The sequence below is a fragment of the Salvelinus fontinalis genome, chromosome 27 (assembly GCF_029448725.1).
Source record: "Salvelinus fontinalis isolate EN_2023a chromosome 27, ASM2944872v1, whole genome shotgun sequence".
NCBI classification, from domain to species: domain Eukaryota; kingdom Metazoa; phylum Chordata; class Actinopteri; order Salmoniformes; family Salmonidae; genus Salvelinus; species Salvelinus fontinalis.
Genome location: NC_074691.1, coordinates 25,909,907 through 25,935,540, shown reverse-complemented (window position 1 = coordinate 25,935,540; position 25,634 = coordinate 25,909,907). Strand labels below are relative to the sequence as shown.

At 39.3% G+C, this 25,634-nt stretch overlaps 1 protein-coding gene across 1 annotated transcript in view; it reads right to left on the bottom strand.

The window, feature by feature from the left end:
• Positions 1-7,806: 7,806 nt before the first annotated feature.
• Positions 7,807-25,634, bottom strand: part of LOC129825659 (galectin-3-like) — a 33,480-nt gene continuing 15,652 nt past the window's right edge. The window contains exon 5 of the mRNA XM_055885851.1: positions 7,807-8,210. Coding sequence (XP_055741826.1) covers positions 8,052-8,210 — 159 coding nt within the window. The 3' untranslated portion in view covers positions 7,807-8,051. The remainder of the gene's footprint in view (positions 8,211-25,634) is intronic.

The following is a 25,634-nucleotide window of genomic DNA, read 5'->3' as shown; positions in this document are numbered from 1 at the left end:
CTATGGTGTAGTAGGTCAGGGTGTGACTAGGGGGTGTTCTAGCTCAATATTTCTATGTTGGTGTTTTGTATGGTTCCCAATTAGAGGCAGCTGGTAATCGTTGCCGCTAGTTGGGGATCATATTTAGGTAGCCATTTTTCCCACCTGTGTTTGTGGGATATTGTTTTGTGTTTGTGCATGTGCACTACTACTTTCACGTTTCGTTGTTGGTTTATTGTTTTGTTTTGAAGTTTCACCGAAATAAAGATGTGGAACTCTACACACGCTGCGCCTTGGTCCGTCTTTAATCACGAGCGTGACACCAACTTCTCATTTGGTCGCCTTTCCTTCCAGTTCTCTGCTGCCAATGACTGGAACGAATTGCAAAAATCACTGAAGCTGGAGTCTTATATCTCCCTCACTTTTAAGCATTAGCTGTTAGAGCAGCTTACCGATCATTGCACCTGTACTGTCACGCCCTGACCATAGTTTGCTTTGTATGTTTTATGTTTTGGTTGGTCAGGGTGTGATCTGTGTGGGCATTCTATGTTGTATGTCTGGTTTGTCTATTTCTATGTGTTTGGCCTGATATGGTTCTCAATCAGAGACAGGTGTTTTGCGTTGTCTCTGATTGGGACCATATTTAGGAAGCCTGTTTTGTATTGTGGGTTGTGGGTTATTGTCTATGTGTAGTGTTTGTGTCAGCACCAGTTTTCATTAGCTTCACGTTCGTCTTTTATTGTTTTGTATTAGTTTGTAAAGTGTTCTTCATTTTCGTCTTCGTTAAATAAATCAAGAATGTATTCATTTCACGCTGCGCCTTGGTCCTCCTCTCTTCAACGTTACGACGAGCGTGACATGTACACAGCCCATCTGTAAATAGCCCACCCAACTACCTCATCCCCATGTTATTTATTTTTTTGCTCCTTTGCACCCCAGTATCTCTACTTGCACATTTATTTTCTGCACTAACCATCACTCCAGTGTTTAATTGCTAAATTGTAATTATTTTGCAACTTTGGCCTATTTATTGCCTTACCTCCCTAATCTTACTACATTTGCACACCCTGTATATAGATTTTTCTATTGTGTTATTGACTGTATGTTTGTTTATCCCATGTGTAACTCTGTGTTTGTGCCGCACTGCTTTGCTTTATCTTGGCCAGGTCACAGTTGTAAATGAGAACTTGTTCTCAAATGGCCTACCTGGTTAAATAAAGGTGAAATATATATATATATATATATATATATATATATATATATATATATATATATATATATATACTGTATATATGTCACTCCCTTTGGTTCTGTCACGTTCTGACCATAGTTCTTGTGTGTTTTACTTGTTTTAGTGTTGGTCAGGACGTGAGCTGGGTGGGCATTCTATGTTGTGTGTCTAGTTTGTCTGTTTCTATGTTTGGCCTAATATGGTTCTCAATCAAAGGCAGGTGTTTTGTGTTGTCTCTGATTGGGAATCATATTTAGATGGCTTGTTTTGTGTTGGGGTTTGTGGGTGGTTGTTTCCTGTCTTTGTGTTCGTTTCACCAGAGAGGACTGTTTCGGTTTGCCACGTTTGTTATTTTTGTATTGTTGTAAGTGTTCACAGTTTCGTTTATTAAACATGTTGAGCACTGGCTATGCTGCGTGTTGGTCCGATCCCTGCTACACCTACTCTTCTCGTGAAGAGGAGGAAGGCTGCCGTTACAGGTTCCTTCCCCCGGTGTCATTGTTTCTGTTTCAGTTTCCTGTCTGTGTGTTGTTCGTGTTTGTTGTTTTGTATTATGTTTCATTTATTTATTAAAACCCTTGCGTTCTGAACTTGCTTCCCGACTCTCAGCGCACATCGTTACAGAATGATGACTCACCAAAGTGAAGCATCAGGAAGTTTTTTGTTTGTTTTTGTGTTGGAGGTGATGCCGGGTCCGGTATCAGAACCGGAGCTACCTGGGAGGCCTCAGTCGGTTTGTCGGATTCCCATGCCTCGCTGGGTTCGACGGGTTACCCTGCCTTAGCTGGCTCGACGGGGTTTCCATACTTCAGCGGGATTGATAGGCTCCCATGCCTCAGCTGGTTTCGCTAGGCTCCAATGCCTCAGCTGGTTTGATAGGCTCCCATTCTTCAGCGGGTTCGATAGGTTCCCATGCCTCAGCGGCTTTGATAGGCTCCCATGCCTCAGCGTGCTCGACAGGCTCCCGTACCTCAACCGAGGCAACCGGGGAGGTCTCAGCCGGCTCATCTGGCTTTCACGCCTCAGCCGGTTTGTCAGGATTCTGCGCCTCAGCGGAGGCGACCGGTCCGCTCCTGATCCCCTGGATTGTACCTGTGGTAGGCGTCCCGCGGCAGGAGCCGGGTGCCGGGGAGGGGGTACTGTCACGTATTCTCTCTCCAGCGCTCTAGGTTGTCATGCTCCCGCATCTCAGCCGGACCGACAGGTTCCCGCACCTTAGCAGAGGTGACCGGTCCGCTCCTGATCCCCGGGATCGTCATTTTGGTCGGCGTCCTGCTGCTGGAGCCATGCGTCGGGAGGGGGTACTGTCACGTGTGCTCCCTCTCCAGCCTCTAGGTCACCAGGCTGCTCTTGTTTTGTATCATGTTTAATTTATTATTTAAAACACTCACTCCCTGAACTTGCTTCCCGACTCTCATCGTTACAGCCGCCTTGCACACTCTTGCCTGCATCTAGCTGATCTAAGCTGAAATAATTTTGCTTGTGGACTTCAGTACACAACACATCAGCTGTCTGTGACCAGGCGGAAAAAAACTTTCCAAACCTTCATATCATGACCGCTAACTGCTACGCAAAGCCTACGTTGTTGTCACATCATAGTCAACATAGCTACTAGAACTATTGCGTTAGTTAACCCGCTACAATCATGCAGTACAGTGTACAGTCAGAAAGCGGTTTATCAGTTACACCGGCTGCCCCGGTGGCAATAAATGAATAAAACCAAAAGCTTACCTTGCCTTGGAAGAGTTCCAGTATTGGATAGCCATAGCCAGCTAGCTAACATAGCATCCCTCTCTGTTTGAGCTGGGTGTTTGAGTAGGCTAAACTAACTAGCCTTATTCGCTAGATACGTTTAAAAAATGTATACAACCAAATATAGCTATCTCTCTCTTTCTCTCTCTCTGTCTTGCTGTTTAACTATTGTCTTGCTCTCTCCTTGAGTGAGCTACACACCACATTTGATGCAGTGCTAGCTAGCTATAGCTTACTCTTTCAGTACTAGATTTATTCTCTGATCTTTTGATTGGGTGGACAACATGTGAGTTCATGCTGCAGGATCTCTGATAGGCTGGAGGACGTCATAATGACTCTACGTCTATGGAAGGGGTGAGAACTATGAGCTTCCTAGGTTTTGTATTGAAGTCATTGTACTCAGGACAGCTAGCTGTCCTCTGGCTACCTACACCATGGTGCTACCCTACAGAGGAAGATGGAAGTGTCTAGTAACGACGAGGCGATGAGGAAAGTCTATGACCCACTAGATGACAGTCACCATGAGGCCTTCCTTAAACAGCACTTTGAAAAACTGGCTGAGCCCAGCAATATGGGTAAGAGAGGACACAGGCACACACTCAAATGTTGTACGTAGAGGTGATATTTTACCCCTTAAACTGTTGTATGGGAACGTTCAAATGATTTGACGCCCTCCCCAGCGGAGCAAAGCAGAGCTCTCAGTAGCAGTATGTCAGCACCATTCCTGGCCAGAAGCTCAAACAACATGTAATGGGACAGACAAGGGATCTTTTAAAGGGAGACTGCGAGATTCTGGCATTTTCCTACTTACCCAGAGTCAGATGAACTCGTGGATGACATTTTTATGTCTCTGCGTCCAGTATGAAGGAATTTAGAGGTAGATTCGTGAGCCAATGCTAACTAGCATTAGCGCAGTGACTGGAAGTCTACTGATAGGGTAAAATGCGCTGTGTCACATTAAGACTTTATCACACATACTTCTTGAAGTGCGTTTATACTTTCACTTTCACACCAACAATGCTTTTTTTCATTGTCTTGAGTTGCGTTCACACTGCCTAGTACAGAACTGTACACTGTAACCAGGTGATGTTCTACTCTCTACAGGAGAATTCCTCTGTTTGCCTTTGGTGTCCAAGGTGAGGCCCCTGATCGAGGGGGCACAGGGGAAGGGCCACGAAGACAGGGAGAGAGGTCCATGTCCCCAGGGAGAAGACAGAAGGGGAGAAAATAAGTATCTATAGAGAGGATAAAATACTCTTTACACAGGTTATTTGTTTTGTTGTAAAAAAGGTATAATATATTTGTAAAAAAAGCATTATACAAAGGAAATGTGATTGATTGCTTGATTGACTGAATTTATTGGATATTTAAAAATAGTAAGCTGCTCCAGCTGGATACATAAAATTTATCTAGGATAAAAACACAATAAAGGCTTATTTCCATTGTGGTTCTCATTTTTCAGCAAGATGACAGGAGGGCAAGACCGACACCACACATGCACTCAATGCAATTAAAACAACAACAATAGCAATTTACAACAATGGATTGTTTAAGCTTCCCTCCATGTGTCAGGCTGGAGGTGTGTACTCCAGAGAGGGGCCCTATGCTGCGTTCCCAACCCCAGAAGAAGAGGCCTCTTAGGGCTCACCTGTGGAGGATGTCAAGCCCCCTGGACAGAGCTCCAGCCTTTCTGAACCGAGAAAACGTGGACTACAGAAGTCCCAGTCTGCACAGAGCGCACGGTGTCTCCAGTGCACGTTCACAGCCCGGTACGTTACATCGCAGCTCCTCGCATCGGCCGGGCGAGAGTGGGCATCGAGCCAGGACGGAGTGTGCCAGCCCTGCTCTCCAGGCCTCCAGTGCGTCTCCTCGGCCCGGGTTATCCTGCACCAGCTCTGCGCACTGTGTCTCCAGTGCGTCTGCACAGCCCAGTGCGTCCTGTGCCTGCGCCCCGCAGGTGCAGGGCCAAAGTCATCATACAGCCAGGACGGGTTGTGCAGGCTCTTTGCTCAAGACCTCCAGTGCGCCTCCACAGCCCAGTGTATCCGGTGCCTCGGCCAAGGACAAGGCCTCCTGCATGTCTCCCCAGCCTGGTGAGTCCTGTGCCTGTGCTAAGCCCTAACACTCCTGCATGTCTCCCCAGCCTGGTAAGTACTGTGCCTTCTCCCAGAGCCAGGCCTCCTGTGTGTCTCTCCACTCCAGTGATGATCCATGGCACGAAGCCTCCAGTGATGATCCATGGCAAGAAGCCTCCAGTGATGATCCATGGCACGAAACCTCCAGTGATGATCCCTGGCACGAAGCCTCCAGTGCTGATCCATGGCAAGAAGCCTCCAGTGATGATCAATGGCAAGAAGCCTCCAGTGATGATCCATGGCACAAAGCCTCCAGTGATGATCCATGGCAAGAAGCCTCAAGTGGTGATCCATGGCACAAAACCTCCAGTGATAATCCATGGCACAAAGCCTCCAGTGATGATCCATGGCATGAAGCCTCCAGTGATCATCCATTGCAAGAAGCCTCCAGTGATGATCCATGGCACGAAGCCTCCAGTGGTGATCCATGGCACGAAGCCTCCAGTGATGATCCATGGCACGAAGCCTCCAGTGATGAACCATGGCACGAAGCCTCCAGTGATGATCCCTGGGACGAAGCCTCCAGTGATGATCCATCCATGGGAAGCCAGAGTGTCCCTCCTGTCCGGAGCTGCCAGAGTCTCCCTCCTGTCCGGAGCTGCCAGAGTCTCCCTCCTGTCCGGAGCTGCCAGAGTCTCCCTCCTGTCCGGAGCTGCCAGAGTCGCCCTCCTGTCCGGAGCTGCCAGAGTCGCCCTCCTGTCCGGAGCTGCCAGAGTCGCCCTCCTGTCCGGAGCTGCCAGAGTCGCCCTCCTGTCCGGAGCTGCCAGAGTCGCCCTCCTGTCCGGAGCTGCCAGAGTCGCCCTCCTGTCCGGAGCTGCCAGAGTCGCCCTCCTGTCCGGAGCTGCCAGAGTCGCCCTCCTGTCCGGAGCTGCCAGAGTCGCCCTCCTGTCCGGAGCTGCCAGAGTCGCCCTCCTGTCCGGAGCTGCCAGAGTCGCCCTCCTGTCCGGAGCTGCCAGAGTCGCCCTCCTGTCCGGAGCTGCCAGAGTCGCCCTCCTGTCTGGGACCCGCTGCTAGGGTCCCCAGTCCGGGGTCGGTGGCGAGGGTCCCTGCTCTAGAGGCGCCACCTAAGTGGGCCAAGCCAGAGGTGGAGCGGGGTCTACGTCCCGCACCAGAGCCGCCACCGCGGTAAAATGCCCACCCAGACCCTCCCCTATAGGTTCAGGTTTTGCGGCCGGAGTCCGCAACTTTGGGGGGGTACTGTCACGCCCTGACCTTAGTTCCTTTTTTATGTCTCTATTTTTGTTTGGTCAGGGCGTGAGTTGGGGTGGGCATTCTATGCTTAGTTCTATGTTTTGTATTTCTAGGTGTTTGGCCTGGTGTGGTTCTCAATCAGAGGCAGCTGTCTTTCGTTGTCTCTGATTGAGAACCATACTTAGGTAGCCTCATTCCCACCTGTGCTTGGTGGGTAGTTGTTTTCTGTTTTGTGTATTGCACCTTGCAGAACTGTTCGTTTGTCGTTTTGTTGTTTTTGTTCAAGTGTTTTCGTATTTATTAAAAGTATTATGAATACTTACCACGCTGCACCTTGGTCCTCTTCTCCAAGGTATCAAAAGTATCAGTACTCCTTTTTTAATTGACAGTAAGCAGTAAAGTCATTGTACTTCTATCTAGCCAGTGTATTTGTACTTTCTCAATGACTCCCCCCTCACACCCGTAGCTCCCCGCTCCCCCAACCCCTCCAGTGATAGAGGAGAAAGTTTACATTAACTGACACCTTTGTGCAATGGAGTACTGATACTTTTCTCAACTGATCGTACTATTTTCCTTACTCTACTTGTGTTTCAGAATGGATGCTGAATTTCTATTTCTCCTGATTTTACTGATTTGATTTACTAGGATCCCTATTAGCCAACGCAAATGGCAACAGCTAGTCTTACTGAGGTCTGACACATAAATAAAAAGACATTACAGACAAAAGACTACAATTTACATAAACGTAAAAACATTAACATGTGGTGTGTGTGCATCTACCAGTTACACATACCTGCCATTAGTGTGCGTGCGTGCGTGCGTGCGTATGTATGTGCGTGTGTGCCAGTTACACATACCTGTCAGGCGTTGTGTCGTGAGGTGTTGCTTTATTTGTTTTTTGAAACCAGGTTTGCTGTTCACTTGCGCTATATAAGATCGGAGTTCTGTGCGCTCATGGCTCTGAATAATACTATTGTATTTCCTTGAATTTGTCCTGGACCTGGGGACTATGAAGACCCGTGGTGGCATGTCTGGTGGAGTAAGTGTGCATGTCAGTACTGTGTGTAAGTTGGCTACGCAAACAATTAGGAATTTACAAAACAATGTTTCTTATAAAAACAAGTAGTGACGCGATCAGTCTCCTCAACTCTTAGCCAAGAGAGACTGGTATGCATAGTATTAATATTAGCCCTCTGATTGTAATGGGATGTTAGTTGTGTGCATTGAATCCTGACGGTCAAGTCAGTCTTGATATTGCTGATATTGAGGTCTGATACAATAAAAGATGTAAAACTTCATTCAATTTAATGATTTTATTTCATTCAATTTTTGTTATTTACTACCCTTGTAGGGCACTGAATGCCCTCATATGGAGACCTTCAGTGAATCAGTGTAATGCACGGTATCTACTGATACCTTGAGTCAGAAAGGCATCATAAACATAAAGTATGTTTATTTACACAGACGTTCAACAGAAAATAGATATAAAATATTATACACATTTAAATTAAATGGCATTGCTTAGTTCTTAGTCCTTCATACCTTGTAAATTACACACATTTGCAAAAGGATTGTTTTTTTTGTGGAGTTAGTGGGCATTAATGCAGTATTATGTTTGCAGCTCGTCACTATCATAATCATCATCACCATTATCACCATCATCATAAAAAAGTTGCAAAGACTTTAACTGCAGATTGATACCATGTTATGCATGTAGCCTATGCTCAGTGTTGTATAATATAGGGATGTCATGTGTATGGTTGTCATGGTATCGTGTCTACGTTGACAGAGGTGAGGATGACATCATGGAGGATATTGATGCGATCGATCTGGTTGAGTTCTCTGATGCGGTGTTTAAACTGAAACAGCTGAGTTCCGTTCACAGCCACCTTAAACTCGCCGGACGTAACCAAAATCTTAATCTGAAACACAGGACAGACAAACACTGGTGGCCAGATTGTCTTTGCAAAATAACCTGGTTAGATAAAGGTCTGTGAAAGCTACATCTGACCACCTCTTGGGCACTCAAATGTACATGGACTCAACAAAAGCTTTCATCAGAAAAATACAAAAGCTTGATGTAGAGGATATCCGACAGTGCTGATCAAAAACCCAATTCAACTACTTTATCCCTGTATTCACCATTACTAGTAGAGATAATGAAAAAGACAACTGGCCATTGGTAACATTAATAATAGAGTTGTTAGTCAGTACAGAATAAGTTGTTAGTCAGTACAGTATAGGTTAGAGTTGTTAGTCAATACAGTATAGGTTGTTAGTCAGTACAGTATAGGTTGTTAGTTAGTACAATATAGGTTGTTAGTCAGTACAGTATAGGTTAGAGTTGCTAGTCAGTACAGTATAGTTTAGAGTTGTTAGTCAGTACAGTATAGGTTGTTAGTCAGTACAGTATAGGTTAGAGTTGTTAGTCAGTACAGTATAGGTTAGAGTTGTTAGTCAGTACAGTATAGGTTAGAGTTGTTAGTCAGTATAGTATAGGTTGCTAGTCAGTACAGTATAGGTTGTTAGTCAGTACAGTATAGGTTGTTAGTCAGTACAGTATAGGTTAGAGTTGTTAGTCAGTACAGTATAGGTTGTTAGTCAGTACAGTATAGGTTCTTAGTCAGTACAGTATAGGTTGTTAGTCAGTACAATATAGGTTGTTAGTCAGTACAGTATAGGTTGTTAGTCAGTACAGTATAGGTTGTTAGTCAGTACAATATAGGTTGTTAGTCAGTACAGTATAGGTTAGAGTTGCTAGTCAGTACAGTATAGGTTAGAGTTGTTAGTCAGTACAGTATAGGTTGTTAGTCAGTACAGTATAGGTTAGAGTTGTTAGTCAGTACAGTATAGGTTAGAGTTGTTAGTCAGTACAGTATAGGTTAGAGTTGTTAGTCAGTACAATACAGGTTGTTAGTCAGTACAGTATAGGTTAGAGTTGTTAGTCAGTACAATATAGGTTGTTAGTCAGTACAGTATAGTTTGTTAGTCAGTACAGTATAGGTTGTTAGTCAGTACAGTATAGGTTAGAGTTGTTACTCAGTACAATATAGATTGTTAGTCAGTACAGTATAGGTTAGAGTTGTTAGTCAGTACAGTATAGGTTGTTAGTCAGTACAATATAGGTTGTTAGTCAGTACAGTATAGGTTAGAGTTGTTAGTCAGTATAGTATAGGTTGTTAGTCAGTACAGTATAGGTTAGAGTTGTTAGTCAGTACAGTATAGGTTAGAGTTGTTAGTCAGTACAGTATAGGTTGTTAGTCAGTACAGTATAGGTTGTTAGTCAGTACAATATAGCTTGTTAGTCAGTACAATATAGGTTGTTAGTCAGTACAAAATAGGTTGTTAGTCAGTACAGTATAGGTTAGAGTTGTTAGTCAGTACAGTATAGGTTGTTAGTCAGTACAATATAGGTTGTTAGTCAGTACAGTATAGGTTGTTAGTCAGTACAATATAGGTTGTTAGTCAGTACAGTATAGGTTAGAGTTGTTAGTCAGTACAGTATAGTTTAGAGTTGCTAGTCAGTACAGTATAGGTTAGAGTTGTTAGTCAGTACAGTATAGGTTGTTAGTCAGTACAGTATAGGTTAGAGTTGTTAATCAGTACAGTATAGGTTGTTAGTCAGTACAATATAGGTTAGAGTTGTTAGTCAGTACAGTATAGGTTGTTAGTCAGTACAGTATAGGTTAGAGTTGCTAGTCAGTACAGTATAGGTTAGAGTTGTTAGTCAGTACAGTATAGGTTAGAGTTGTTAGTCAGTACAGTATAGGTTAGAGTTGTTAGTCAGTACAGTATAGGTTAGAGTTGTTAGTCAGTACAGTATAGGTTGTTAGTCAGTACAGTATAGGTTAGAGTTGCTAGTCAGTACAGTATAGGTTAGAGTTGTTAGTCAGTACAGTATAGGTTGTTAGTCAGTACAATATAGGTTGTTAGTCAGTACAGTATAGGTTAGAGTTGCTAGTCAGTACAGTATAGGTTAGAGTTGTTAGTCAGTACAGTATAGGTTGTTAGTCAGTACAGTATAGGTTGTTAGTCAGTACAGTATAGGTTGTTAGCCAGTACAGTATAGGTTAGAGTTGTTAGTCAGTACAGTATAGGTTAGAGTTGTTAGTCAGTACAATATAGGTTGTTAGTCAGTACAGTATAGGTTAGAGTTGTTAGTCAGTACAGTATAGTTTAGAGTTGCTAGTCAGTACAGTATAGGTTGTTAGTCAGTACAGTATAGGTTAGAGTTGCTAGTCAGTACAGTATAGGTCAGAGATGTTAGTCAGTACAGTATAGGTTGTTAGTCAGTACAGTATAGGTTGTTAGTCAGTACAGTATAGGTTGTTAGTCAGTACAGTATAGGTTAGAGTTGTTAGTCAGTACAGTATAGGTTAGAGTTGTTAATCAGTACAGTATAGGTTGTTAGTCAGTACAATATATGTTGTTAGTCAGTACAGTATAGGTTAGAGTTGTTAGTCAGTACAGTATAGGTTGTTAGTCAGTACAGTATAGGTTGTTAGTCAGTACAGTATAGGTTGTTAGTCAGTACAATATAGGTTGTTAGTCAGTACAGTATAGGTTAGAGTTGCTAGTCAGTACAGTATAGTTTAGAGTTGTTAGTCAGTACAGTATAGGTTGTTAGTCAGTACAGTATAGGTTAGAGTTGTTAGTCAGTACAGTATAGGTTAGAGTTGTTAGTCAGTACAGTATAGGTTAGAGTTGTTAGTCAGTATAGTATAGGTTGCTAGTCAGTACAGTATAGGTTGTTAGTCAGTACAGTATAGGTTGTTAGTCAGTACAGTATAGGTTAGAGTTGTTAGTCAGTACAGTATAGGTTGTTAGTCAGTACAGTATAGGTTCTTAGTCAGTACAGTATAGGTTGTTAGTCAGTACAATATAGGTTGTTAGTCAGTACAGTATAGGTTGTTAGTCAGTACAGTATAGGTTGTTAGTCAGTACAATATAGGTTGTTAGTCAGTACAGTATAGGTTAGAGTTGCTAGTCAGTACAGTATAGGTTAGAGTTGTTAGTCAGTACAGTATAGGTTGTTAGTCAGTACAGTATAGGTTAGAGTTGTTAGTCAGTACAGTATAGGTTAGAGTTGTTAGTCAGTACAGTATAGGTTAGAGTTGTTAGTCAGTACAATACAGGTTGTTAGTCAGTACAGTATAGGTTAGAGTTGTTAGTCAGTACAATATAGGTTGTTAGTCAGTACAGTATAGTTTGTTAGTCAGTACAGTATAGGTTGTTAGTCAGTACAGTATAGGTTAGAGTTGTTACTCAGTACAATATAGATTGTTAGTCAGTACAATATAGGTTAGAGTTGTTAGTCAGTACAGTATAGGTTGTTAGTCAGTACAATATAGGTTGTTAGTCAGTACAGTATAGGTTAGAGTTGTTAGTCAGTATAGTATAGGTTGTTAGTCAGTACAGTATAGGTTAGAGTTGTTAGTCAGTACAATATAGGTTGTTAGTCAGTACAGTATAGGTTGTTAGTCAGTACAGTATAGGTTGTTAGTCAGTACAGTATAGGTTAGAGTTGTTAGTCAGTACAATATAGGTTGTTAGTCAGTACAGTATAGGTTGTTAGTCAGTACAGTATAGGTTGTTAGTCAGTACAATATAGGTTAGAGTTGTTAGTCAGTACAGTATAGGTTGTTAGTCAGTACAGTATAGGTTAGAGTTGCTAGTCAGTACAGTATAGGTTAGAGTTGTTAGTCAGTACAGTATAGGTTAGAGTTGTTAGTCAGTACAGTATAGGTTAGAGTTGTTAGTCAGTACAGTATAGGTTAGAGTTGTTAGTCAGTACAGTATAGGTTGTTAGTCAGTACAGTATAGGTTAGAGTTGCTAGTCAGTACAGTATAGGTTAGAGTTGTTAGTCAGTACAGTATAGGTTGTTAGTCAGTACAATATAGGTTGTTAGTCAGTACAGTATAGGTTAGAGTTGCTAGTCAGTACAGTATAGGTTAGAGTTGTTAGTCAGTACAGTATAGGTTGTTAGTCAGTACAGTATAGGTTGTTAGTCAGTACAGTATAGGTTGTTAGCCAGTACAGTATAGGTTAGAGTTGTTAGTCAGTACAGTATAGGTTAGAGTTGTTAGTCAGTACAGTATAGGTTAAAGTTGTTAGTCAGTAGAGTATAGGTTAGAGTTGTTAGTCAGTACAGTATAGGTTAGAGTTGTTAGTCAGTACAGTATAGGTTGTTAGTCAGTACAGTATAGGTTGTTAGTCAGTACAGTATAGGTTGTTAGTCAGTACAGTATAGGTTAGAGTTGTTAGTCAATACAGTATAGGTTGTTAGTCAGTACAGTATAGGTTGTTAGTCAGTACAGTATAGGTTGTTAGTCAGTACAGTATAGGTTGTTAGTCAGTACAGTATAAGTTGTTAGTCAGTACAGTTTAGGTTGTTAGCCAGTACAGTATAGGTTAGAGTTGTTAGTCAGTACAGTATAGGTTGTTAGTCAGTACAGTATAGGTTTGAGTTGTTAGTCAGTACAGTATAGGTTAGAGGTGCTAGTCAGGACAGTATAGGTTAGAGTTGTTAGTCAGTACAATATAGGTTGTTAGTCAGTACAGTATAGGTTAGAGTTGTTAGTCAGTACAATATAGGTTGTTAGTCAGTACAGTATAGGTTGTTAGTCAGTACAGTATAGGTTGTTAGTCAGTACAGTATAGGTTAGAGTTGTTAGTCAGTACAGTATAGGTTAAAGTTGTTAGTCAGTACAGAATAGGTTAGAGTTGTTAGTCAGTACAGTATAGGTTGTTAGTCAGTACAGTATAGGTTGTTAGTCAGTACAGTATAGGTTGTTAGTCAGTACAGTATAGGTTGTTAGTCAGTACAGTATAGGTTAAAGTTGTTAGTCAGTACAGTATAGGTTGGAGTTGTTAGTCAGTACAGTATAGGTTGTTAGTCAGTACAATATAGGTTAGAGATGTTAGTCAGTACAGTATAGGTTAGAGTTGTTAGTCAGTACAGTATAGGTTAGAGTTGTTAATCAGTACAATATAGGTTGTTAGTCAGTACAGTATAGGTTGTTAGTCAGTACAGTATAGGTTAGAGTTGTTAGTCAGTACAATATAGGTTGTTAGTCAGTACAGTATAGGTTGTTAGTCAGTACAGTATAGGTTAGAGTTGCTAGTCAGTAGAGTATAGGTTAGAGTTGTTAGTCAGTACAGTATAGGTTAGGGTTGTTAGTCAGGAGAGTATAGGTTAGAGTTGTTAGTCAGTACAGTATAGGTTAGAGTTGTTAGTCAGTACAGTATAGGTTGTTACTCAGTACAGTATAGGTTGTTAGTCAGTACAGTATAGGTTAGAGTTGCTAGTCAATACAGTATAGGTTGTTAGTCAGTACAGTATAGGTTGTTAGTCAGTACAGTATAGGTTGTTAGTCAGTACAGTATAGGTTGTTAGTAGGTACAGTATAGGTTGTTAGTCAGTACAGTATAGTTTAGAGTTGTTAGTCAGTACAATATAGGTTAGAGGTGCTAGTCAGTACAGTATAGGTTGTTAGTCAGTACAGTATAGGTTAGAGTTGTTAGTCAGTAGCGTATAGGTTAGAGTTGTTAGTCAGTACAGTATAGGTTGTTAGTCAGTAGAGTATAGGTTAGAGTTGTTAGTCAGTACAGTATAGGTTAAAGTTGTTAGTCAGTACAGTATAGGTTAGAGTTGTTAGTCAGTACAGTACAGGTTAAAGTTGTTAGTCAGTACAGTATAGGTTAGAGTTGTTAGTCAGTACAGTATAGGTTAGAGTTGTTAGTCAGTACAGTATAGGTTTTAGTCAGTACAGTATAGGTTGTTAGTCAGTACAGTATAGGTTAGAGTTGTTAGTCAGTACAGTATAGGTTAGAGTTGTTAGTCAGTACAGTATAGGTTTTAGTCAGTACAGCATAGGTTGTTAGCCAGTACAGTATAGGTTAGAGCTGTTAGTCAGTACAGTATAGGTTAGAGAAGTTAGTCAGTACAGTATAGGTTTTAGTCAGTACAGTATAGGTTGTTAGTCAGTACAGTATAGGTTAGATTTGTTAGTCAGTAGAGTATAGGTTAGAGTTGTTAGTCAGTACAATATAGGTTGTTAGTCAGTACAGTATAGGTTAGAGTTGTTAGTCAGTACAGTATAGGTTGTTAGCCAGTACAGTATAGGTTAGAGTTGTTAGTCAGTACAGTATAGGTTAAAGTTGTTAGTCAGTACAGTATAGGTTAGAGTTGTTAGTCAATACAGTATAGGTTAGAGTTGTTAGTCAGTACAATATAGGTTGTTAGTCAGTACAGTATAGGTTAGAGTTGTTAGTCAGTACAGTATAGGTTAAAGTTGTTAGTCAGTACAGTATAGGTTAGAGTTGTTAGTCGGTACAGTATAGGTTGTTAGTCAGTACTGTATAGGTTGTTAGTCAGCACAGTATAGGTTAGAGATGTTAGTCAGTAGAGTTTAGGTTAGAGTTGCTAGTCAGTCCAATATAGGTTGTTAGTCAGTACAGGTTGTTAGTCAGTACAGTATAGGTTGTTAGTCAGTACAGTATAGGTTCTTAGTCAGTACAGTATAGGTTGTTAGTCAGTACAATATAGGTTGTTAGTCAGTACAGTATAGGTTGTTAGTCAGTACAGTATAGGTTGTTAGTCAGTACAATATAGGTTGTTAGTCAGTACAGTATAGGTTAGAGTTGCTAGTCAGTACAGTATAGGTTAGAGTTGTTAGTCAGTACAGTATAGGTTGTTAGTCAGTACAGTATAGGTTAGAGTTGTTAGTCAGTACAGTATAGGTTAGAGTTGTTAGTCAGTACAGTATAGGTTAGAGTTGTTAGTCAGTACAATACAGGTTGTTAGTCAGTACAGTATAGGTTAGAGTTGTTAGTCAGTACAATATAGGTTGTTAGTCAGTACAGTATAGTTTGTTAGTCAGTACAGTATAGGTTGTTAGTCAGTACAGTATAGGTTAGAGTTGTTACTCAGTACAATATAGATTGTTAGTCAGTACAATATAGGTTAAAGTTGTTAGTCAGTACAGTATAGGTTGTTAGTCAGTACAATATAGGTTGTTAGTCAGTACAGTATAGGTTAGAGTTGTTAGTCAGTATAGTATAGGTTGTTAGTCAGTACAGTATAGGTTAGAGTTGTTAGTCAGTACAATATAGGTTGTTAGTCAGTACAGTATAGGTTGTTAGTCAGTACAGTATAGGTTGTTAGTCAGTACAGTATAGGTTAGAGTTGTTAGTCAGTACAATATAGGTTGTTAGTCAGTACAGTATAGGTTGTTAGTCAGTACAGTATAGGTTGTTAGTCAGTACAATATAGGTTAGAGTTGTTAGTCAGTACAGTATAGGTTGTTAGTCAGTACAGTATAGGTTAGAGTTGCTAGTCAGTACAGTATAGGTTAGAGTTGTTAGTCAGTACAGTATAGGTTAGAGTTGTTAGTCAGTACAGTATAGGTTAGAGTTGTTAGTCAGTACAGTATAGGTTAGAGTTGTTAGTCAGTACAGTATAGGTTGTTAGTCAGTACAGTATAGGTTAGAGTTGCTAGTCAGTACAGTATAGGTTAGAGTTGTTAGTCAGTACAGTATAGGTTGTTAGTCAGTACAATATAGGTTGTTAGTCAGTACAGTATAGGTTAGAGTTGCTAGTCAGTACAGTATAGGTTAGAGTTGTTAGTCAGTACAGTATAGGTTGTTAGTCAGTACAGTATAGGTTGTTAGTCAGTACAGTATAGGTTGTTAGCCAGTACAGTATAGGTTAGAGTTGTTAGTCAGTACAGTATAGGTTAGAGTTGTTAGTCAGTACAGTATAGGTTAAAGTTGTTAGTCAGTAGAGTATAGGTTAGAGTTGTTAGTCAGTACAGTATAGGTTAGAGTTGTTAGTCAGTACAGTATAGGTTGTTAGTCAGTACAGTATAGGTTGTTAGTCAGTACAGTATAGGTTGTTAGTCAGTACAGTATAGGTTAGAGTTGTTAGTCAATACAGTATAGGTTGTTAGTCAGTACAGTATAGGTTGTTAGTCAGTACAGTATAGGTTGTTAGTCAGTACAGTATAGGTTGTTAGTCAGTACAGTATAAGTTGTTAGTCAGTACAGTTTAGGTTGTTAGCCAGTACAGTATAGGTTAGAGTTGTTAGTCAGTACAGTATAGGTTGTTAGTCAGTACAGTATAGGTTTGAGTTGTTAGTCAGTACAGTATAGGTTAGAGGTGCTAGTCAGGACAGTATAGGTTAGAGTTGTTAGTCAGTACAATATAGGTTGTTAGTCAGTACAGTATAGGTTAGAGTTGTTAGTCAGTACAATATAGGTTGTTAGTCAGTACAGTATAGGTTGTTAGTCAGTACAGTATAGGTTGTTAGTCAGTACAGTATAGGTTAGAGTTGTTAGTCAGTACAGTATAGGTTAAAGTTGTTAGTCAGTACAGAATAGGTTAGAGTTGTTAGTCAGTACAGTATAGGTTGTTAGTCAGTACAGTATAGGTTGTTAGTCAGTACAGTATAGGTTGTTAGTCAGTACAGTATAGGTTGTTAGTCAGTACAGTATAGGTTAAAGTTGTTAGTCAGTACAGTATAGGTTGGAGTTGTTAGTCAGTACAGTATAGGTTGTTAGTCAGTACAATATAGGTTAGAGATGTTAGTCAGTACAGTATAGGTTAGAGTTGTTAGTCAGTACAGTATAGGTTAGAGTTGTTAATCAGTACAATATAGGTTGTTAGTCAGTACAGTATAGGTTGTTAGTCAGTACAGTATAGGTTAGAGTTGTTAGTCAGTACAATATAGGTTGTTAGTCAGTACAGTATAGGTTGTTAGTCAGTACAGTATAGGTTAGAGTTGCTAGTCAGTAGAGTATAGGTTAGAGTTGTTAGTCAGTACAGTATAGGTTAGGGTTGTTAGTCAGGAGAGTATAGGTTAGAGTTGTTAGTCAGTACAGTATAGGTTAGAGTTGTTAGTCAGTACAGTATAGGTTGTTACTCAGTACAGTATAGGTTGTTAGTCAGTACAGTATAGGTTAGAGTTGCTAGTCAATACAGTATAGGTTGTTAGTCAGTACAGTATAGGTTGTTAGTCAGTACAGTATAGGTTGTTAGTCAGTACAGTATAGGTTGTTAGTAGGTACAGTATAGGTTGTTAGTCAGTACAGTATAGTTTAGAGTTGTTAGTCAGTACAATATAGGTTAGAGGTGCTAGTCAGTACAGTATAGGTTGTTAGTCAGTACAGTATAGGTTAGAGTTGTTAGTCAGTAGCGTATAGGTTAGAGTTGTTAGTCAGTACAGTATAGGTTTTAGTCAGTACAGTATAGGTTGTTAGTCAGTACAGTATAGGTTAGAGTTGTTAGTCAGTACAGTATAGGTTAGAGTTGTTAGTCAGTACAGTATAGGTTTTAGTCAGTACAGCATAGGTTGTTAGCCAGTACAGTATAGGTTAGAGCTGTTAGTCAGTACAGTATAGGTTAGAGAAGTTAGTCAGTACAGTATAGGTTTTAGTCAGTACAGTATAGGTTGTTAGTCAGTACAGTATAGGTTAGATTTGTTAGTCAGTAGAGTATAGGTTAGAGTTGTTAGTCAGTACAATATAGGTTGTTAGTCAGTACAGTATAGGTTAGAGTTGTTAGTCAGTACAGTATAGGTTGTTAGCCAGTACAGTATAGGTTAGAGTTGTTAGTCAGTACAGTATAGGTTAAAGTTGTTAGTCAGTACAGTATAGGTTAGAGTTGTTAGTCAATACAGTATAGGTTAGAGTTGTTAGTCAGTACAATATAGGTTGTTAGTCAGTACAGTATAGGTTAGAGTTGTTAGTCAGTACAGTATAGGTTAAAGTTGTTAGTCAGTACAGTATAGGTTAGAGTTGTTAGTCGGTACAGTATAGGTTGTTAGTCAGTACTGTATAGGTTGTTAGTCAGCACAGTATAGGTTAGAGATGTTAGTCAGTAGAGTTTAGGTTAGAGTTGCTAGTCAGTCCAATATAGGTTGTTAGTCAGTACAGGTTGTTAGTCAGTACAGTATAGGTTGTTAGTCAGTACAGTATAGGTTAGAGTTGTTAGTACAGTATAGGTTAGAGTTGCTAGTCAGTACAGTATAGGTTGTTAGTCAGTACAGTATAGGTTGTTAGTCAGTACAGGTTAGAGTTGTTAGTCAGTACAATATAGGTTGTTAGTCAGTACAGTATAGGTTGTTAGTCAGTACAGCATAGGTTAGAGTTGTTAGTCAGTACAATATAGGTTGTTATTCAGTACAGTATAGGTTGTTAGTCAGTACAGTACATTTAAGTCATTTAGCAGACGCTCTTATCCAGAGCGACTTACAAATTGGAAAGTTCATACATATTCATCCTGGTCCCCCCGTGGGAATTGAACCCTGGTCCCCCCGTGGGAAATTAACCCACAACCCTGGCGTTGCAAGCGCCATGCTCTACCAACTGAGCCACACGGGACCACAAACCAACCAGTATAGGTTGTTAGTCAGTACAGTATAGGTTGTTAGTCAGTACAGTATAGGTTGTTAGTCAGTACAGTATAGGTTGTTAGTCAGTATAGTATAGGTTGTTAGTCAGTACAGTATAGGTTGTTAGTCAGTACAATATAGGTTGTTAGTCAGTACAGTATAGGTTGTTAGTCAGTACAGTATAGGTTAGAGTTGTTAGTCAGTACAGTATAGGTTAGAGTTGTTAGTCAGTACAGTATAGGTTAGAGTTGTTAGTCAGTACAGTATAGGTTGTTAGTCAGTACAGTATAGGTTAGAGTTGCTAGTCAGTACAGTATAGGTTAGAGTTGTTAGTCAGTACAGTATAGGTTGTTAGTCAGTACAGTATAGGTTGTTAGTCAGTACAGTATAGGTTAGAGTTGCTAGTCAGTACAGTATAGGTTAGAGTTGTTAGTCAGTACAGTATAGGTTGTTAGTCAGTACAATATAGGTTGTTAGTCAGTACAGTATAGGTTAGAGTTGTTAGTCAGTACAGTATAGGTTAGAGTTGTTAGTCAGTACAATATAGGTTGTTAGTCAGTACAGTATAGGTTAGAGTTGTTAGTCAGTACAGTATAGTTTAGAGTTGCTAGTCAGTACAGTATAGGTTGTTAGTCAGTACAGTATAGGTTAGAGTTGCTAGTCAGTACAATATAGGTCAGAGATGTTAGTCAGTACAGTATAGGTTGTTAGTCAGTACAGTATAGGTTGTTAGTCAGTACAGTATAGGTTGTTAGTCAGTACAGTATAGGTTAGAGTTGTTAGTCAGTACAGTATAGGTTAGAGTTGTTAATCAGTACAGTATAGGTTGTTAGTCAGTACAATATATGTTGTTAGTCAGTACAGTATAGGTTAGAGTTGTTAGTCAGTACAGTATAGGTTGTTAGTCAGTACAGTATAGGTTGTTAGTCAGTACAGTTTAGGTTGTTAGTCAGTACAATATAGGTTGTTAGTCAGTACAGTATAGGTTGTTAGTCAGTACAGTATAGGTTGTTAGTCAGTACAATATAGGTTGTTAGTCAGTACAGTATAGGTTAGAGTTGCTAGTCAGTACAGTATAGTTTAGAGTTGTTAGTCAGTACAGTATAGGTTGTTAGTCAGTACAGTATAGGTTAGAGTTGTTAGTCAGTACAGTATAGGTTAGAGTTGTTAGTCAGTACAGTATAGGTTAGAGTTGTTAGTCAGTATAGTATAGGTTGCTAGTCAGTACAGTATAGGTTGTTAGTCAGTACAGTATAGGTTGTTAGTCAGTACAGTATAGGTTAGAGTTGTTAGTCAGTACAGTATAGGTTGTTAGTCAGTACAGTATAGGTTCTTAGTCAGTACAGTATAGGTTGTTAGTCAGTACAATATAGGTTGTTAGTCAGTACAGTATAGGTTGTTAGTCAGTACAGTATAGGTTGCTAGTCAGTACAATATAGGTTGTTAGTCAGTAAAGTATAGGTTAGAGTTGTTAGTCAGTATAGTATAGGTTGCTAGTCAGTACAGTATAGGTTGTTAGTCAGTACAGTATAGGTTAGAGTTGTTAGTCAGTACAGTATAGGTTGTTAGTCAGTACAGTATAGGTTAGAGTTGTTAGTCAGTACAGTATAGGTTAGAGTTGTTAGTCAGTACAGTATAGGTTAGAGTTGTTAGTCAGTACAATACAGGTTTTTAGTCAGTACAGTATAGGTTAGAGTTGTTAGTCAGTACAATATAGGTTGTTAGTCAGTACAGTATAGTTTGTTAGTCAGTACAGTATAGGTTGTTAGTCAGTACAGTATAAGTTAGAGTTGTTACTCAGTACAATATAGATTGATAGTCAGTACAGTATAGGTTAGAGTTGTTAGTCAGTACAGTATAGGTTGTTAGTCAGTACAATATAGGTTGTTAGTCAGTACAGTATAGGTTAGAGTTGTTAGTCAGTATAGTATAGGTTGTTAGTCAGTACAGTATAGGTTAGAGTTGTTAGTCAGTACAATATAGGTTGTTAGTCAGTACAGTATAGGTTGTTAGTCAGTACAGTATAGGTTGTTAGTCAGTACAGTATAGGTTAGAGTTGCTAGTCAGTAGAGTATAGGTTAGAGTTGTTAGTCAGTACAGTATAGGTTAGAGTTGTTAGTCAGTAGAGTATAGGTTAGAGTTGTTAGTCAGTACAGTATAGGTTAAAGTTGTTAGTCAGTAGAGTATAGGTTAGAGATGTTAGTCAGTACAGTATAGGTTAGAGTTGTTAGTCAGTACAGTATAGGTTAAAGTTGTTAGTCAGTAGAGTATAGGTTAGAGTTGTTAGTCAGTACAGTATAGGTTAGAGTTGTTAGTCAGTACAGTATAGGTTGTTAGTCAGTACAGTATAGGTTGTTAGTCAGTACAGTATAGGTTGTTAGTCAGTACAGTATAGGTTAGAGTTGTTAGTCAGTACAGTATAGGTTAGAGTTGTTAGTCAGTACAGTATAGGTTGTTAGTCAGTACAGTATAGGTTAGAGTTGCTAGTCAGTACAGTATAGGTTAGAGTTGTTAGTCAGTACAGTATAGGTTGTTAGTCAGTACAGTATAGGTTGTTAGTCAGTACAGTATAGGTTAGAGTTGCTAGTCAGTACAGTATAGGTTAGAGTTGTTAGTCAGTACAGTATAGGTTGTTAGTCAGTACAATATAGGTTGTTAGTCAGTACAGTATAGGTTAGAGTTGTTAGTCAGTACAGTATAGGTTAGAGTTGTTAGTCAGTACAATATAGGTTGTTAGTCAGTACAGTATAGGTTAGAGTTGTTAGTCAGTACAGTATAGTTTAGAGTTGCTAGTCAGTACAGTATAGGTTGTTAGTCAGTACAGTATAGGTTAGAGTTGCTAGTCAGTACAATATAGGTCAGAGATGTTAGTCAGTACAGTATAGGTTGTTAGTCAGTACAGTATAGGTTGTTAGTCAGTACAGTATAGGTTGTTAGTCAGTACAGTATAGGTTAGAGTTGTTAGTCAGTACAGTATAGGTTAGAGTTGTTAATCAGTACAGTATAGGTTGTTAGTCAGTACAATATATGTTGTTAGTCAGTACAGTATAGGTTAGAGTTGTTAGTCAGTACAGTATAGGTTGTTAGTCAGTACAGTATAGGTTGTTAGTCAGTACAGTTTAGGTTGTTAGTCAGTACAATATAGGTTGTTAGTCAGTACAGTATAGGTTGTTAGTCAGTACAGTATAGGTTGTTAGTCAGTACAATATAGGTTGTTAGTCAGTACAGTATAGGTTAGAGTTGCTAGTCAGTACAGTATAGTTTAGAGTTGTTAGTCAGTACAGTATAGGTTGTTAGTCAGTACAGTATAGGTTAGAGTTGTTAGTCAGTACAGTATAGGTTAGAGTTGTTAGTCAGTACAGTATAGGTTAGAGTTGTTAGTCAGTATAGTATAGGTTGCTAGTCAGTACAGTATAGGTTGTTAGTCAGTACAGTATAGGTTGTTAGTCAGTACAGTATAGGTTAGAGTTGTTAGTCAGTACAGTATAGGTTGTTAGTCAGTACAGTATAGGTTCTTAGTCAGTACAGTATAGGTTGTTAGTCAGTACAATATAGGTTGTTAGTCAGTACAGTATAGGTTGTTAGTCAGTACAGTATAGGTTGCTAGTCAGTACAATATAGGTTGTTAGTCAGTAAAGTATAGGTTAGAGTTGTTAGTCAGTATAGTATAGGTTGCTAGTCAGTACAGTATAGGTTGTTAGTCAGTACAGTATAGGTTAGAGTTGTTAGTCAGTACAGTATAGGTTGTTAGTCAGTACAGTATAGGTTAGAGTTGTTAGTCAGTACAGTATAGGTTAGAGTTGTTAGTCAGTACAGTATAGGTTAGAGTTGTTAGTCAGTACAATACAGGTTTTTAGTCAGTACAGTATAGGTTAGAGTTGTTAGTCAGTACAATATAGGTTGTTAGTCAGTACAGTATAGTTTGTTAGTCAGTACAGTATAGGTTGTTAGTCAGTACAGTATAAGTTAGAGTTGTTACTCAGTACAATATAGATTGATAGTCAGTACAGTATAGGTTAGAGTTGTTAGTCAGTACAGTATAGGTTGTTAGTCAGTACAATATAGGTTGTTAGTCAGTACAGTATAGGTTAGAGTTGTTAGTCAGTATAGTATAGGTTGTTAGTCAGTACAGTATAGGTTAGAGTTGTTAGTCAGTACAATATAGGTTGTTAGTCAGTACAGTATAGGTTGTTAGTCAGTACAGTATAGGTTGTTAGTCAGTACAGTATAGGTTAGAGTTGCTAGTCAGTAGAGTATAGGTTAGAGTTGTTAGTCAGTACAGTATAGGTTAGAGTTGTTAGTCAGTAGAGTATAGGTTAGAGTTGTTAGTCAGTACAGTATAGGTTAAAGTTGTTAGTCAGTAGAGTATAGGTTAGAGATGTTAGTCAGTACAGTATAGGTTAGAGTTGTTAGTCAGTACAGTATAGGTTAAAGTTGTTAGTCAGTAGAGTATAGGTTAGAGTTGTTAGTCAGTACAGTATAGGTTAGAGTTGTTAGTCAGTACAGTATAGGTTGTTAGTCAGTACAGTATAGGTTGTTAGTCAGTACAGTATAGGTTGTTAGTCAGTACAGTATAGGTTAGAGTTGTTAGTCAATACAGTATAGGTTGTTAGTCAGTACAGTATAGGTTGTTAGTCAGTACAGTATAGGTTGTTAGTCAGTACAGTATAGGTTGTTAGTCAGTACAGTATAAGTTGTTAGTCAGTACAGTTTAGGTTGTTAGCCAGTACAGTATAGGTTAGAGTTGTTAGTCAGTACAGTATAGGTTGTTAGTCAGTACAGTATAGGTTTGAGTTGTTAGTCAGTACAGTATAGGTTAGAGGTGCTAGTCAGGACAGTATAGGTTAGAGTTGTTAGTCAGTACAATATAGGTTGTTAGTCAGTACAGTATAGGTTAGAGTTGTTAGTCAGTACAATATAGGTTGTTAGTCAGTACAGTATAGGTTGTTAGTCAGTACAGTATAGGTTGTTAGTCAGTACAGTATAGGTTAGAGTTGTTAGTCAGTACAGTATAGGTTAAAGTTGTTAGTCAGTACAGAATAGGTTAGAGTTGTTAGTCAGTACAGTATAGGTTGTTAGTCAGTACAGTATAGGTTGTTAGTCAGTACAGTATAGGTTGTTAGTCAGTACAGTATAGGTTGTTAGTCAGTACAGTATAGGTTAAAGTTGTTAGTCAGTACAGTATAGGTTGGAGTTGTTAGTCAGTACAGTATAGGTTGTTAGTCAGTACAATATAGGTTAGAGATGTTAGTCAGTACAGTATAGGTTAGAGTTGTTAGTCAGTACAGTATAGGTTAGAGTTGTTAATCAGTACAATATAGGTTGTTAGTCAGTACAGTATAGGTTGTTAGTCAGTACAGTATAGGTTAGAGTTGTTAGTCAGTACAATATAGGTTGTTAGTCAGTACAGTATAGGTTGTTAGTCAGTACAGTATAGGTTGTTAGTCAGTAAAGTATAGGTTAGAGTTGCTAGTCAGTAGAGTATAGGTTAGAGTTGTTAGTCAGTACAGTATAGGTTAGGGTTGTTAGTCAGGAGAGTATAGGTTAGAGTTGTTAGTCAGTACAGTATAGGTTAGAGTTGTTAGTCAGTACAGTATAGGTTGTTACTCAGTACAGTATAGGTTGTTAGTCAGTACAGTATAGGTTAGAGTTGCTAGTCAATACAGTATAGGTTGTTAGTCAGTACAGTATAGGTTGTTAGTCAGTACAGTATAGGTTGTTAGTCAGTACAGTATAGGTTGTTAGTAGGTACAGTATAGGTTGTTAGTCAGTACAGTATAGTTTAGAGTTGTTAGTCAGTACAATATAGGTTAGAGGTGCTAGTCAGTACAGTATAGGTTGTTAGTCAGTACAGTATAGGTTAGAGTTGTTAGTCAGTAGCGTATAGGTTAGAGTTGTTAGTCAGTACAGTATAGGTTGTTAGTCAGTAGAGTATAGGTTAGAGTTGTTAGTCAGTACAGTATAGGTTAAAGTTGTTAGTCAGTACAGTATAGGTTAGAGTTGTTAGTCAGTACAGTACAGGTTAAAGTTGTTAGTCAGTACAGTATAGGTTAGAGTTGTTAGTCAGTACAGTATAGGTTAGAGTTGTTAGTCAGTACAGTATAGGTTTTAGTCAGTACAGTATAGGTTGTTAGTCAGTACAGTATAGGTTAGAGTTGTTAGTCAGTACAGTATAGGTTAGAGTTGTTAGTCAGTACAGTATAGGTTTTAGTCAGTACAGCATAGGTTGTTAGCCAGTACAGTATAGGTTAGAGCTGTTAGTCAGTACAGTATAGGTTAGAGAAGTTAGTCAGTACAGTATAGGTTTTAGTCAGTACAGTATAGGTTGTTAGTCAGTACAGTATAGGTTAGATTTGTTAGTCAATAGAGTATAGGTTAGAGTTGTTAGTCAGTACAATATAGGTTGTTAGTCAGTACAGTATAGGTTAGAGTTGTTAGTCAGTACAGTATAGGTTGTTAGCCAGTACAGTATAGGTTAGAGTTGTTAGTCAGTACAATATAGGTTGTTAGTCAGTACAGTATAGGTTGTTAGTCAGTACAGTATAGGTTGTTAGTCAGTACAGTATAGGTTAGAGTTGTTAGTCAGTACAGTATAGGTTAAAGTTGTTAGTCAGTACAGAATAGGTTAGAGTTGTTAGTCAGTACAGTATAGGTTGTTAGTCAGTACAGTATAGGTTGTTAGTCAGTACAGTATAGGTTGTTAGTCAGTACAGTATAGGTTGTTAGTCAGTACAGTATAGGTTAAAGTTGTTAGTCAGTACAGTATAGGTTGGAGTTGTTAGTCAGTACAGTATAGGTTGTTAGTCAGTACAATATAGGTTAGAGATGTTAGTCAGTACAGTATAGGTTAGAGTTGTTAGTCAGTACAGTATAGGTTAGAGTTGTTAATCAGTACAATATAGGTTGTTAGTCAGTACAGTATAGGTTGTTAGTCAGTACAGTATAGGTTAGAG